Source organism: Leptidea sinapis, chromosome 28 (assembly GCF_905404315.1).
Source record: "Leptidea sinapis chromosome 28, ilLepSina1.1, whole genome shotgun sequence".
Classification (NCBI taxonomy): Eukaryota; Metazoa; Arthropoda; class Insecta; order Lepidoptera; family Pieridae; genus Leptidea; species Leptidea sinapis.
In genome coordinates, this window is record NC_066292.1 from 7,893,715 (window position 1) to 7,909,188 (window position 15,474).

The window sequence follows — 15,474 nt, forward strand, 5'->3', positions numbered from 1 at the left end:
TGTGTAGTGTTATTGTAGGTGTGTGATTTGTGATGTGAGTGGTGTTAAACGATTACAGGACGAGGACTATCTCGTTGGGCTTCTATCAATGTGTGTGAATCGTATTATATTAGGTTGTGGTCGCTGGAAATCGTCAAAGTGACGAGTGGCAGCGGTTTGATGCACACGGCCGCGCCTACGTCTTCGAGGGCGGTGTGGTTGGTTTGGTGTCGGTGTTGGTGATGGTGGTGGTGTCGCGTTCGCGATCTTAATATAGTCGTCCGGGTCGACTAGTACGTGTCGAGGTCGCCTCTGTTTGTTCAGACTGTCGTCTAGAGGAGTGTAAGCACATGCCTCCCTCACCAAGATATTAGGGTGCTCGGCCACCTTATCAAAGTAGCGTCGCGATATCTCCTTGAAATGTTGAGCGATGGTCGGCAGCTCGAGATCGCGATGGAGATCTACGTTACGAACGGACCACGGTGCTCCGGTGGCCGTGCGCGTGAATCTATTCTGAACCACTTGCAACGCCGCAAGTGGCTCGGCGGCGCGTGGGCAAACACGATGCTTGCGTACGACATAATGGGATGTACGATGGTCTTGTACAATGTCACCTTGTGTCTGAGCGGTAGTTTGCTTCTCTTGCACACAAGTGGATACAGGCGGCTAAGGACAAACCGGGCTCTATTGCAAACCGTGCTGATATATTTTGCGAAGTTCATGTTACTGTTGAACGTAACACCTAAATATTTATAATGTTGGGCCCACGGAATAGGGGCCCCATATAATTTAAGAATAGGTATAGGGGCCAAAGATTTTATTTTATTAGTATTACCAAAGAGTACCGCTGCGCTCTTTGAGGGATTGACTTCAATCCGCCATTTTCTGAACCAGTCTCGTAGTTCATTAACGGCGGCCTGAAGCACTCTTATATGAGTCGCGAGGCACCCCCGAGTGGCGCCATAATAAAGAGCCGTGTCGTCCGCGTATTGTGCGATTTGCACTTTCTGAGGCTTAGGGAGGTCACTCGTGAAGAGTGAGAAGAGGGTCGGGGACAGAACTGAGCCCTGAGGCACTCCCGACCTGATGGGTCGGGGCGTGGATAACGTGCCTTCTACTCGATAGCGGAAGCTTCGATCAGTAAGGTAGGCTCGTATGATGCGCACGAGCCTGTCTGGCATACCCAGTTCATACAGCTTAAAGATTAAGCCGTTATGCCATACCTTGTCGAAAGCTTTCGCTACATCGAGAAATACGGCCGCTGTAACTGTACGGTATTGGATTCGTTTGAGAATATACTCAGTGAGTCGGTGGGCTTGTTGGGGACACGAGTGAGCAGTCCTGAAACCAAACTGATGGTCGGGTATCATGTTCTGCTGCGCGATATAATATTTGAGGCGCGCGAGAATCAGACGTTCGTATAGTTTACCTAAAGAGTTAATTAAACTAAAAGTTAAACGATCAAAAGGACGCGCGGGCGGCGGCAAAAACGAAAGTTATGTATTAATAATAAACATCGCCCGCCTTATTCGTTTGAGCCGCCCCGCCGCCCAGCTGATTCTAGCTATACGCCTTGGACCGAGGTCAGGGGATGACCTTAGTTTACTGGGAGAATAAATAAGTCAGGGTTTCTCAAGATTTTTGAACACATTTAATATGAAATATTATTTTTATCGTAGCATTTAATCTAAGGAGTTTTAATTTTTAGTGATGTCTCCGCATTCAACTTATATCCGTGTCAATTATCGTATTTAACATAGTGTGTAGTATTTATTCTGTTTGTTTTTTACAGTAGTTATTTTTATATTAGTGATGTGTGGCATTCAGGTGACCAAGTAATCTTTTGCCACATACAACCGAGCTCTGGGATGAGCTGTCTTGCGCGGTGCCAGGTCGATAGATTGGTACCTTCAAAAGCGCGTACACTTTACTAAAGGCCGACTACGCTACCGTAAGGCTGCGTCCCCAGTAGGTAAACTGTGAGCGGCTGACTGAGTGAGCCGCAAATTTGCAGCGAACTGAAATTTGAGTTAGCTGCAGACTCAAATCAATTTTCGTGCGTCGCAAGCAAACTGTTAAGAGTTAGCCGCTTATTTAGCCGACCGACTGAATTATCACTTTACTTTTGTTGTACGAAGGGAGTGGTTATGTTGGTCACGATGGATATTTTTGAAGTAATTGGTATCTTAGAAGCGCTGAAAGAGGATAAAAGGAAGCCCTGGGTTCACCCATTATACAAGAAAAGGTTGAGCATTGGACAATTTCACACTCTTTACCCAGAACTAAGGAAACATCCAGAAAAATTTTACGACTATTTCAATATGACTTCTCATACATTCGATGAATTGTTGAAATCTATAACCCAGTACATAGCTAAAAATAATATCACAAGAGATACAATATGTCCCGAAGAACGGCTTACTATAACGTTGAGGTAAGTAAATAATTAACGCTTTAGGATTTAAAAAAAATAAGTTTTTTTATTTTCGACATGTTCCATATGCATGGTCTATTCTGTATTTCACTAATGAAATGAACCTTTCCGTATCAAAGGACATCTTGGATTTTCAGTGATGTGTGTGTGCGTTGAGATTAGTTAGGTGCGATGCAAAAAATCACGTCCTAACACGATGATAGCTTTTTCCCAACTATTCGAATAATCAGGTTGCGGCAAACTGAGTCACTACGCCCGGCGAACAACCAATCACCGCCGCCGACTGGAACCGGTTTTGGTGGGAGTCGGCCGCTCACTAATATAGTCGGCGCGCGTAAAGCTGCAAACTGCGTACAGTGAGCGCAAAACTAGCAAACTGTGAACACTCCATTTGAAATATATGGAAGGGCGTACTAAACCGATACGCCGCTAACTCAGTCGGCGGCTAACAGTTTGTCTACTGGGGACGCAGCCTAACTCCTTCCTGTGTGATGACTTTAACATAAGGCGATCGGTAACGCTCGTTCTGCCATATAAAAAAAATCAGGTTTGGATCAAGGAAACAACGTGAACAAATTATAATAATTTATTTACATCTATCATCTCATACACACGCAAGTATAAAATAACGCAGTCTTAGCAAAACACGTGGCATCTCACCCGCGCCGCAGACGGCTCGCTCACCGACACAACGCACTCGTTTATAAACTGAGGAACCCGAAGAACACGGGCGATATGGGCGACCCGGTCCCGCCGGGAACCGACATCACACTGTGTTCACTATCAAATATATATAAAATAACACGTGTCCAGCGAGCCGCGTCACGTCACGTGCGCACATTACAGTTCGTCGTGGTCTTCGGCGTCCCCTTCGACGGCATCTGCGCTCTCGGCCTCCGCCTCCGGCTCGGGCTCGTCCTCGGGCTGCGCATCAGGCGGCAGGCCAAGCGCCCGCTGCAGCATGCTATCCACAGTATCCGCGAACTCTATCGACTGACCTGTTGATGACATGGAGCGATAACGTGGAGTTAATGAAAATAAGGGACGAGACGGGCAGGACGTTTAGCTGATGGTAATTGATGCGCCATACCCATTACAATGCAGTGCCGCTCAGGATTCTTGAAAAACCCAAAAACTCTGAGCGGCACTACAATTGCGCTCGTCACATGAGATGAGAGTCAGAGATGTCACATAAGATGTTAAGTCTCATTTGCCCAGTAATCTCACTAGCTATGGCGCCCTTCAGACCGAAACTCAGTAATGTTTACACATTACTGCCGTGCACATCTAGCCGGCTTCCTGTGCAAAGGAGCCTCCCGCTGGAGTAGTAGAGTGACTCACCCTCCTGCAGCATGTATCCGGAGCGCAGCGCGGCCGTACGCAGCAGCGTGCGCGCCGTGTCGAGCGCCAGCCGGTCGTCGGGGTCCTCGACCACGCGCCGCAGCAGTTCGCGCAGCACGGGGTGGCGCGGGTTGATCTCCAGCATCTTCTTCTGTCCGAGGTGGTGCTTGCGTTGCGCGTCGTCTGATTTCTGATGCGCGTTGGACATGGCCAGCCGCTCCATGTTGCCGGTCCAGCCGAAGGCCGTGGCCGCCAGCGCGGCGGGTGCCTTCGCCAGTCGCCGCGACACGACGGCCCGCGTGATGTGTGCGCCCAGCTTCTCGCCGAGCCACTTGGTGAGCGGCTCGAACCGAGCGCGTTCCGCCTCGAACCGTTCTTTCTGCTCTTCACCTGCATATGTAAAATGAAAACTTGTAGGGAGTCGAGAAAATGTGCCGGACCTCAAATCCGGTACATCTCCCGTTGTTTCGGTGGGTACCTAAACCTAGGTCTTGATGATCGATAGGTCGGTAAATCCATGGGAAGGAGGTGGGTTATTCTCTTCACCTGCGGCGCAACACAAGGAAAACGATCGGGTCCCGGGAGGCGAGAGGAACCCCGGGTTTAAAGTCAGTGGCACCGTCCACACTTTTTGAAGTATTGCTAACCAGTGAACGCATATACAAAATGGAAGCATTTCTTACGCTTTAAAATAGAGCAACTTAAACTACACCGTAGTGGGCCGGTCTTACAAACTGTGCTAGAGGAAGAGCCCGTGAACCTTCGTTTATTTTATAAAAGCTGAAAGTTTGTCAACGCGCGCTCCCAACACAGGTAAGAACGATGGACCATTATGAAAGGAGACAATTTTTTTTGGGCCCACTGGTTCTGGTGATATTTATTAATCTTATTATGCTAGTAAAATGGTAACTAATTTATTATCAACACGACATATCTTATTGTAAAATCTAACCGAGATCTTAAAATTATAAAAAAGAGACAAACACGATCTCTGCAAGCTTGACATTGATCGTGGTTGATTGCAATCATGGCAGTCATTCAACGTGGGCATCATAGCAGTAAATCGGACTTTTAGGGCCTCGTTCACAATGTCCAAGTAAAGCTGTGATAAGTAACTTCTCAATTAACGTTAATTGGAAGCTACATGTTATGAGTATCTTTTACCAATTTCACAAGCGAAAATTATGTCTTGAGTAACTACTGATTGGTTAAGTGAGTAATGAATCTACCACACGTCATATTCGTTCAATTTTACATCAAATACCACTTGTCAAACGTCATTGCAGATTGTCATTTATGATTTTGTTAAATGTTGAGCGTTCATTTCACTGTTAAGCGCCAGATGTTTGTTTACCTTTGAAACTAAAAAGCATCTGGAAATAGTATAATACAGTTTTTGTCATTTAGTGATTACTTGTGTGAATATCATTATTATGGATAAAATTAAAAGAGAGAGAAGTGCATACTTTACACTATTATATATTTTGGTATTATTAAATAGAAATATGATGATATCTTGGAATTTAAATATACGCATACTTGGTATTTGTTCCATGGAAGAATAATCTTAACTCGTCCAATTGATGATCAATCAAATCGAATAAATCCATATCTAATAATTTATTTTTATGCTACCTCTGAAAAGATGCACAAAACAACAAATGATAATAATAGTAGGCACATAGTATAATGCAACTGTCAAGTAACCGTGCTAATTGGCAGAAGATGCGGCAAGTTACTTACGGGACAGTAATCTTAAGATTAGTGTTACTTTAAGTCGTGACATTCGCATGTTATGTTACTATTGACTTACTTGATAGTGGTGAAAGAGGGCCTTAGTCTCATGATGCAGTTGTGTTGCAGTTAGTGGAAGGACCGGAGGCCACTCCACCAGAATATTATAACGAAAGAGATTTACCCCAGGAGGGTGCCGGCTCTACCGGAGTCGGAGAATCTCTCCCCGAGCATTCTCGCTCCGGCTGCCCATCGCATTGTTGGGAGGGCAAAGAACCGCGCATGTTTGAGGACAAACGAAGTAGTAACATCACGGCAACCCGCGCCACGCTTAATGTGGACTTTTGCAACATCCCCCTGATGTTGATGATCCACTCCAATTTATGTGTTTCCTTACGAGACACAGATATCTCGACCTAGCGATACGTCATATTTAACGTAACCCGGATACAAAATTTAGCATAATTTTTTGCCTCATGTCGGGGTATATGTGTACGATAGGGTTACTGTCGCCATCTCAGCCATTTTGAAGGTAGGGACCTGTCTACTTACTGGCTCCGTGTAGATTTTGAGGGGCACGTCCGCATCTATGCCTGTGTCTACAGGTCCCATAGTGAACGCAAAAACGGATCATCTCATAGGCTGTGTTCAAATGGCAATTAACGAAATGCACAATGCCAAATGGCTTGGGTCACGCACAACAGACTACGCAGGGCGATTTGCGCATAATTTTGCATTGGCGTATGGTCTGTTCCAATTGATTGAGGCTCCCAGGTGTGGATAGCCACATGCCATCCTTATTAGATCTTCTGCTAACTACACATCCCGTAGTTACCAGGTCTCTGTCGACGCCTCCTCTCGGAACGCGGTGTAGTCCTAAAGGCTATCAAACGCCCACGTCGCAGACCACCAGCGACCCGCCGAATTTGGCGCTACAAGTAAGCAGATTGGGATAGGATGCGTTCCATTTTTGCATCCTACCCTTGGGGAACGGTTTGTTTCCCTTCGGATGCACTCAGTACCTGCACCGTTTCATTAATTAGTGTTATTGATACATAGTAGGGGGTGTAGTAGTGCATATTTAGAGGCAATGGCGATCATGAGAGATTCCTCTGGTCTAGTTAAGAGATAAGTATTAGCACAGCAAGAGATGGTGCAACTCACCCTCTTCCAGATCGAAGATTTCCTTGGCGATATTCTGGAACTTGAAGCCATCGAACTCGGGCAGCGAGGACAGGCAGTACTCGTCCACCGCTTCTGTCAGGTACAGCACCTCGTAGCCACGGCGCACCAGCCGCTCGGCGAACGGCGACCGCTCCACCTGCGGAACACGATACCGTGTTGGACATGGACCCTAACCGGCTTGCTACTCAAGCTGAGGGGCGTGAGGTTACCTCCGCGCGTGAGGCGCCGGCAATGTAGTAGATGTGCTTCTGACTCGGCTTCATGCGTGTCACGTACTCCTCCAGGAAGGTCATGTCGGGCGCCGCAGACGAGTGGAAGCGCAGCAACTTGGCAAGCCGCGACCGGTTGGACGGGTCCTCGATAACGCCCAGCTTCACGCTGCAATAATAACCCATAATGTACATCACTCCATCTCCACCCACAGACTGTCCCTCGAGGAGCGTCTAACTCACTTGGTGGAGTACTCCTTCCAGAAATGCTGGTACTCGTCGGCGGGGATCTTCTTGAGCATGTCGAGTGCTTTGCGAATGAGCTTCTTCTTGATGATCTTGACTAGCTTGTGCTGCTGCAGCGTTTCGCGGCTCACATTCAGCGGCAGGTCATCCGAGTCCACAATGCCTTGCAGGAAGGCCAGGTAGTTGGGCACGAGGTCATTGAACTCGTCCGTGATGAACACTCGGCGCACGTATAGCTTGATGTGGTCTGTCTTGGCGCCGTAGCGGTTGAAACTGTCGGCGGGCTGCACGCGCGGCACGAACAGCAAAGCGCGGAACGTCACCTCACCCTCCGCCACGAAGTGGGCCCTGCAAACAACACGCGGCGGCTACTTCACACAATACAATGGTATGCAATAAATAATAATAAATAAAGGAGTGAAGCGGCACTCACTTGGCGAGCGGCGTGGCGGTGTCCTTCGTGAGGCTTTTGTAGAACTGGTCGTACTCGTCAGACGACACTTCGGAAGGTTTGCGCGTCCAGATCGGCTTGTTATCGTTCATCAGCTCCCAATCCCACACAGTCTTCTCCGTTTTCTTTACTTCTTTCTCTTCTGTCGCATCTTCCACCTGCGCGTCTTCGTCGTCATCGGCGGGGGCGGCGGGGTCGACAGGTTCCTCCACGTCGACGGTCTCGGTGCGCGAGGCCCACAGGTAGATGGGGAAGTTAATGAACTGCGAGTACTTCTTGACGAGCGAGCGGATGGTGTCCGCCTGCAGGTAGTCGGCCGCCTCCTCCTTGAGATGCAGCGTAAGATGTGTGCCGCGCTGCAGCGTGTCTCCGCGAGGGTCTTCGGCCACGCTGAACGAGCTGGCGTCCGACGTCCATACGTGCTGCCGGTCGTCGTTGTGCTTCGACACCACCGTCACTCGCTCCGCCACCAGGAACGCCGAGTAGAAGCCCACACCGAACTGCCCGATCATGTCGTTCATCTCCTGCGAACTCTCCTGTAACCATGTACACACAAGCATTAGTCACGGCCACCGACCGCTCGACGTGTAGGGCGCGTGCCTGACAATCACATTACCTTCTCCGTGTCTTGCATCTTCGACAGGAAGTCAGCAGTGCCAGACTTCGCGATGGTGCCCAGGTTGTTGATGAGGTCGTTCTTTGTCATGCCGATGCCGGTGTCGATGATGTGAAGCAGCCGCTTCTCGGGCTCGGCCTTGATGCGGATGCTGAGCTCAGAGTTGCTCTCCAGCACGCTGCGGTCCGTGAGCGACAGTAGTCGGATCTTGTCCAGTGCGTCTGACGCGTTCGAGATCAGCTCACGGAGGAAAATCTCCTTGTTCCTGCAACGACCCACTCGTTAACGCAACAGTACTTGATCAATTTAACACACATCAACAAAATATAGGAAAATAATATACTTCATCGAATTTCAGGAAAGGATGAAGATTTATATGTTAATACATAAATAGGAGTACCAAATATAATATAAAAAACGTAGGAGTAAATATATATAATAAATTCATTTCCTCAGCCGGAACACGTCCACTGCTGGACAAAGGCCTATCCCACAGATCTCTAAGACGATCTTTCCTGCTATCGTCCAACCTTTCGGCGATCTTGACCAGATCATCGGTCCATCTTATTGGGGGCCTACCAACAATCCGTCTTCCAGGTCGATATTCGAAGACTTTACTGGCCCAACGGCCATCTGTCCTTCGAGCTACGTGCCCTGCCCACTTCCACTTCAGTTTTGCAATCGTCCGAGTTATATCTGTGACCTTGCTTCTCCTGCGGATCTCTACATTTCTGATACAATCTCCCAGGGAAACTCCGAGCATAGCCCTCATCATTGCCCTCTGAGGGGCCATAAGCTTGGTTAGTGTTATCCACTATTTCATAATTATATCATTTATATTACAATTGCACCTGGCTAAGAAAGTTTACAATATACATTGCATTCCTCGGCATATTTTAAAGAAGGGGAAAACTAAAATATAATTCTTCTGCAGAGCACGCGGGATGATGTCGGCAACGTTGTATATGAGACGGTATACATAATAAGTTATATTCAAAATCTGTGAAACATCCACATTTCGGAACTATGGTCATGGCTGTCAAACCATACGAGTTCTACGGGTTGAATTAGAATTGATAGACTTTGTTGGTGTGTGTAATACAATTGTCAATGTTTACAATAACTAAGAAGGTGGGGAGTGTATAGTGGGTACCTGTATAGCGAGTTGATGATGAGCTTCATCATGCGGTTGACCTCGGTCTGGAAGGTATAGTTTTGCGCGCGCTCACGAATCTCTCGCTGCTGCGCCACGCTCAGCTCGTCGGGGGAAATGGCTTCCTCCTCACGCAGCACGGCCTCCGCATCTGCAAACACCATCATAGCTAATGTTAACATAATATCTAAACATCTACCTTGGAACCACCATCACCAGCACCATGCGGGTTACTACTGGTTACCCAGATATATAGATCATACACCTTCTCTGTTGGAGATTCTCTTGACCTCGCATCCGGACGGATTCCGTTGACCGTCCTTTAGAGTCCTTAGAAAAATGCCTGAGTCGAAGCACGGTGATCATGATAGTTCAGATCCCGCTGAGTACTCTGTTGCATATGTGGTTCTGCTCTTCATTCCGTTCTCTTCGGCGCTCATCGGTGGTAGGTCGCAACCTTGGCTTGATCGCCCTTGCAAAATGACATCTCAACGAAAACACGAGTGCAATCAGGCTTGGATCGATGAAGTTAACTCATCTCATGAGATCTCTTCTCGCGTCAAACTCGACTTTGGATGACCACAGTTATATTGTCACACCGGTTATTCTCCCTATCGTGCTGCGAGGCACATGGCTCCTGAATTATCGACCCTCAATCCGACCCGATTGTTTGCACTAGGTACATGGTATACAAACTTGATGCCAAGAGTAAACAAAATGAAAATTCAGCATTAAACTAAGAAACGATTATGGACGGTAGACGGGGTTTTGTATCAACGTTCAAATTGTAGTCCGCTGGGTTCGTTTCAAGAATAAATAATAATGCTCGTTGAATAATGTGTCTTCCCCACCCCAAACGATGGCTCACGACGAGCTCGGGTGCATCGTCACCTTGGTTACCAGCCGCGACATCGATATGTTGACACGCCACAGTAGTATAGTGTGCCATGTCTGCCGGCAGCAGCGGACGAACCGGCGCGGGCCAGCCGCGAGCACGGGCGACTTCTCCGCCGCCGCTGACCGCCCCCCCTAAGCCGCGGGCCTTTAAGTTGCGCTTTGCGTCGCGGACTGAGCCCGGCCGCTCACACATATCCGCCCTGCGGCCGCTCCGCCTACGTTAGTAGACCGCGTCCTCATTGCCCGTAGAGGGTCACATTCTTTAACATAGTCCATCCAGTTCTTAACACACATTTAGAAAATATAGATCGCATCGGAATTAGTTTTTAATGGAATAATTTGGTGGTCCTGATGCTGCGTTACACGGCATGTCTTGTTACAGCGGCGCTGGTGACTGGCAAGGTGGGGGCGCGCGAGGAGCCTGGCGACGGGCCCGGCAGCGAGAACGGCGCTCCGAGGGAACGATCCGAGGAAATCCGCGCGACTGTCACCACGGCACAAGAGTTACTGTTCCTTCTTTCCTTCAGCTCTATTACATGTCTCGGATATCTTATAATGCCTAACCGATTACAATCCCTTTAGGAATTCCCACATTTCCCTACTCCATTTCCTTGACACAAAATATAGTATGTGTAAATGTAAATATGGTAATATTATCGAGTGATACGCATGGTTTTGACCGCAGGTATGGCCGGTGGAGCGGAAGAGGGGGAAGGTGGAAGGAGTCGCCATGGCTGCATCACCACATAACTGACTCGAACTGGCTAAAGACTGCCCTCCGAGTGCTGACTTCAGACGCCAGTTACAGACGTGGGTGAATCATCAAGGGTGGTCCAACAAATATCTAACTACATACATGATAATAAAAGTGTGTGTTAGATAGTAGGTGCCAGTACTTAGCTAAATATTACCTCAAATAAAATTAATGGCTTCTACAAAATATAAATTTACACGTTTTGGTAATAGGTATATCAATCCAAAAAAAGTATTCTTGAGAATTAAAATATATTTCTGTTAACTGCACATTGCCAACAGCTATATTTGCTACAATTTTTGCCGACTATATAACAATTAAGTTTGTTTCTATATAATCAAGTATAAAACTATAAATTCAAAGTATTAACAATAAAATTAATAGATATAATGTAATAAATGGACAAATATGATAGCTAAAATACCATAATAATTTCTTTGATAACGCAAGCACGCCACATTTTGTCTATTACTGATTTTTGAAATAGATTAATTTTGTATAAATATAACGAATACATTCTGGTGTTTAAATAAAGCATTATTGAAAATAAATTCTTGCAACATTATATTTTTCATTATTAATCTTGTCCACTTCCAAATAATTTTCTTGTGACTGATGAAAATATATAGATAAATATTTTACATTAAACCTAAACATAATATTGCAATCTTAAACAAACATATTATTACAGCAAGGTTTTCATTTGCTAGGAGGTATGAAAACTGTACAATAAGACAGCGGGAAAATGTTCTTTTCTTTGACAAGACAAAAACAGACAGTTAACAAGTTATGATGGGAAATGATATTGTGCTCGACACACTCCAAATACAGGATTTGACTCCAAGAACATAATAGGAAATGTGAATATTTGTGCAGGTGCTTTTCTGGTCATGGTGATCTAACCGTTAGATAGAAGGAAACATGGTTCATTTCCAGTACGAAAATATACCGGAAGAAAATGTTTTCATATGCTGTGCTTCAGATTATTAGGACATTCCAACATTTTAATGATCATAATATCTCATATCTCAATCAGTTTCTGTCTTATAATGGTCGCAATCCAGGTCCAAATAGCCCAGATTTAAATCCCATAGAGCATTGCCACTTTCAATTTTAAACTAGCTAATATAAACTCAGTTGCCTGTTTAAGGATTGCTAAGACTAACAAGGAATCTGCTCGACCACAAATTCAAATACAAATATATTTATTCAAAATAGGATTTAAAATCACTTATTGAACGTCAAAATCTACCACCCATTCAAAAGAGACTGCCTCAGACCTGAGAAAAATGGGCGCAACAAACTCAGCGGGCTTGTCTTTTTTTTTAATATAAAATATGAATTACAATGTAATATCGTACAATAAACATTTATAATTAAAGAGCCTGAGGGTGTTCGCTTTATTCCCAGTCCGTGGTGTCATTAAGAAAATTGTTTATGCTATAATAACCTTTCCCACACAAACGTTTTTTATCAATTCTTTTAAATTTCGTAACACATTTGCTTTGTACATTTTCTGGGATCATATTGTAGAAGCATTTACATCACCCAACAAAAGACTTACTAACCCGACCCAACCGAGTAGTAGGCATAACAAGTTTATGTTTGTTCCTTGTGTTAACATTATGAATGTCACAGTTTCTAGAAAATTCCTCAATGTGCTTATGAACATACAAAACATTATCAAAAATGTTTAAAAAATTCTTTAAATTTTTCTCTTAATGAATCTTTAGGACCTAGGTTATAAATCGCGCAAATAGCCCTCTTCTGCAGCACAAAGATAGTATTAATATCGGCCGCACTGCCCCATAACAATATAGCATAGGACATAATACTATGAAAATAACTAAAGTATACTAATCTCGCCGTATCTATGTCAGTTAACCGTCTAATTTTCTTAACCGCATATGCTGCAGAACTAAGCCTATTCGCCAATCCTTCAATATGGGGGCCCCACTGCAAACCATAGTCGTGAACATCTCTAGTCATAGGATTTCTGTCTCATTTCTTCTACTGCTCTAGATTTTAACTGAGTGGTCTTAATCAATGTAAATGTGTGCTTACTAGTAATACTCTCAACCTCATATTGGGCAATGAACATACAGTAACTCCACTCCACTTGATATTAATATCCGTACTAGCTAATTTAAATAAAACAGTTTCATGAAATCTTGATACAGATACAATTTCTTCAAATCTAAGTTCACAAACATCATAAGTATAAGTAACCTCAACCAAGGGCTTGCTTGGAAGAACTGAATAAATGCAAGGATGTTAACATAATTATTTTTTAAAATGTGTAATTAATAAACATGTGCCCAAAAATGCAGCTGTAAATATTCTGTATGGTTCTAATCTTATATGCCTAGGCACATAAATGTTGAAAAATAAATGTCATAAAAGATTTAAAAAAAAAAATAACCCAGTAGATAGGATTAAATTCCAATATTTAAGGAAAGATTGTGACCACTTAATAATTACATGTAACACTAACAACTATCTCTCCACAATGAATTTAGGTACAATAACAGCCTCTAATACTCAAAATAACCCTGATCTTTATGGGCTAACCGGCTCCTGCTGGATGGGTGGTCTTACCCAATATACTATCTACAGATACTGATAACTTACTACCTTCTACTGTCAGTAATTAGTTGACAATAATCTGAAGCTGTCCCAATATACTCGATAAGTGAGCCTTATTTTGGGACGTGTGAATTGCAATTTCCATACAAACTTCTATCGCTGGTAACCTATATGTCATAAGGTGAGTTACTGTTGATAAGTTTATTGGGACAGAAAAGTCAACGAAAGTTACGATTTTTATCTCAAGTAAGAGATAGATTGAATATTGGAAACGGATGTTAGTGTTTGTGCCATCAACACCCAAACCACTGATGGATTCATTTGACAAATAACATGCTTCTCGTCAACTCAGGAATTATGGATTTTAACCCCTCATAAAAGTATCTTATCTAAGTAAATGTGTTTGATAAAATGTGTAATGATAACACTTATTATCTCAACATAATATTAATCAAAGGGAATTAATGTCAAAAAATGTTAATACATATTAGTTATAATTCAAATCATATGGAATGTCTCACAACTTAAGTAGTATGTATGTGTTAAAACTTTTAATTCTATTCGATTCAACCTACTGTGGCTTCTGTGGAAGAGTTACCACAAGCTGTTATCAAATGTCATGTTAAAGCAGACCACCAAGTAGAGTATTTGTTTTCTAATTGTTAAAACTTTAACTTTGTTTTAAATAACTGTCATATTAAGACTAGAATTAGGTAACTAGATAAATAACAACCTGTGCGAGATCCTTCTCTTGATGCTCCTAGATCAGCATCTAATGTCACTTCTTCTACTGTACCCACTCCTACTCCTGCGTCTGGTTCCTGCCCGTGAGAACATCCTGAAAAACAGATCATAGTAAGTTTAGGAATCAGATTGTTTCTAAACATTATTATTATATTATTTATAATAAATTACAAGCACCTTAAATTCTAAAATCTTTGAGATGATGATGATGTTAGTGATTCTTGTTGTTGATATTGTATCGAAATTGAGAATACAAAAAACAATATGATGGCGTCTGAAGGATGAGTATTTATATTTGCGTCATGAACTTGAGTGGAGAATTTATTGAAACAATTTCTATAATCGGCACCTTCAATGGCAAGAAAACACTTGATAATACTTGATATTTTTCATTGATTTTCCAAGTTTCCAACCTAAGACGGAAAATAAAAGTGATTTCATAAAATTCAAATCTTACCTGATAAGAACAGGATGCCAACAGTGAGCAATAATATATATTTCATTTTTTCTCACCAGAAGTGCTTTTATAATTAATTAAATTCAAAATGAAAACCGGCGAGCCCCGTTCAAAACTCGCATCAAACCGTCCGAACAGTCAGCATCAAGTCAATGAACCATGATTCAAGCTCGATATGAATAATGTAGACTGTGGTACGGCTGGTGTGGTACCTAACTGGCAGGCCAAAAAGCCGCTTCGAAGGTTGCCTTGCGTATAAGATAATGATTGGAGAAGAACGTTTCTACTAGTTATAATGTCCAATGAAGCTTATACACGATTGAAATTATGGCCACTACGAGTCTCACTATAAACAAATGTCGACTTTGGATTGGTTAAAATATATTTTAAAGTTTTTTTCTTAAATTTATTAACGGCTTTGGACACAAGTTTTTTAACCTTAATTTTAAAGTTGACCAAATACATAGAATAGTTCAAAGTTAAACTTCAACTACAATATATGCACCCTCGAGAACCTCGGACACAATATTCATATAGCTGAAAACATAATTGTGTGTGGCAGCCATCTTGGATTTCAAAAATGATCACAGAATTTTTCTCTGCACCCTCGAGAACCTCGGACACGATATCCATATTGCTAAAATCATAATATGTACGCAAGAAAGTCAAATAAAAAATATTGTCAAAG

General features: G+C 43.6%; 1 protein-coding gene across 1 annotated transcript; it reads right to left on the reverse strand.

The window, feature by feature from the left end:
• Window positions 1-2,985: 2,985 nt before the first annotated feature.
• LOC126972952 (endoplasmin) lies at window positions 2,986-15,049 on the reverse strand. The gene is made up of 10 exons (XM_050820048.1): window positions 14,787-15,049; window positions 14,319-14,423; window positions 9,349-9,499; window positions 8,196-8,460; window positions 7,562-8,115; window positions 7,126-7,476; window positions 6,883-7,051; window positions 6,653-6,809; window positions 3,755-4,144; window positions 2,986-3,411 (listed from the first exon to the last, which is right to left on the reverse strand). The coding sequence occupies exons 1-10, from the start codon at window positions 14,830-14,832 to the stop codon at window positions 3,254-3,256; spliced, it is 2,346 nt and encodes a 781-aa protein (XP_050676005.1). The 5' UTR covers window positions 14,833-15,049; the 3' UTR covers window positions 2,986-3,253.
• Between the last annotated feature and the right edge of the window lie 425 nt (window positions 15,050-15,474).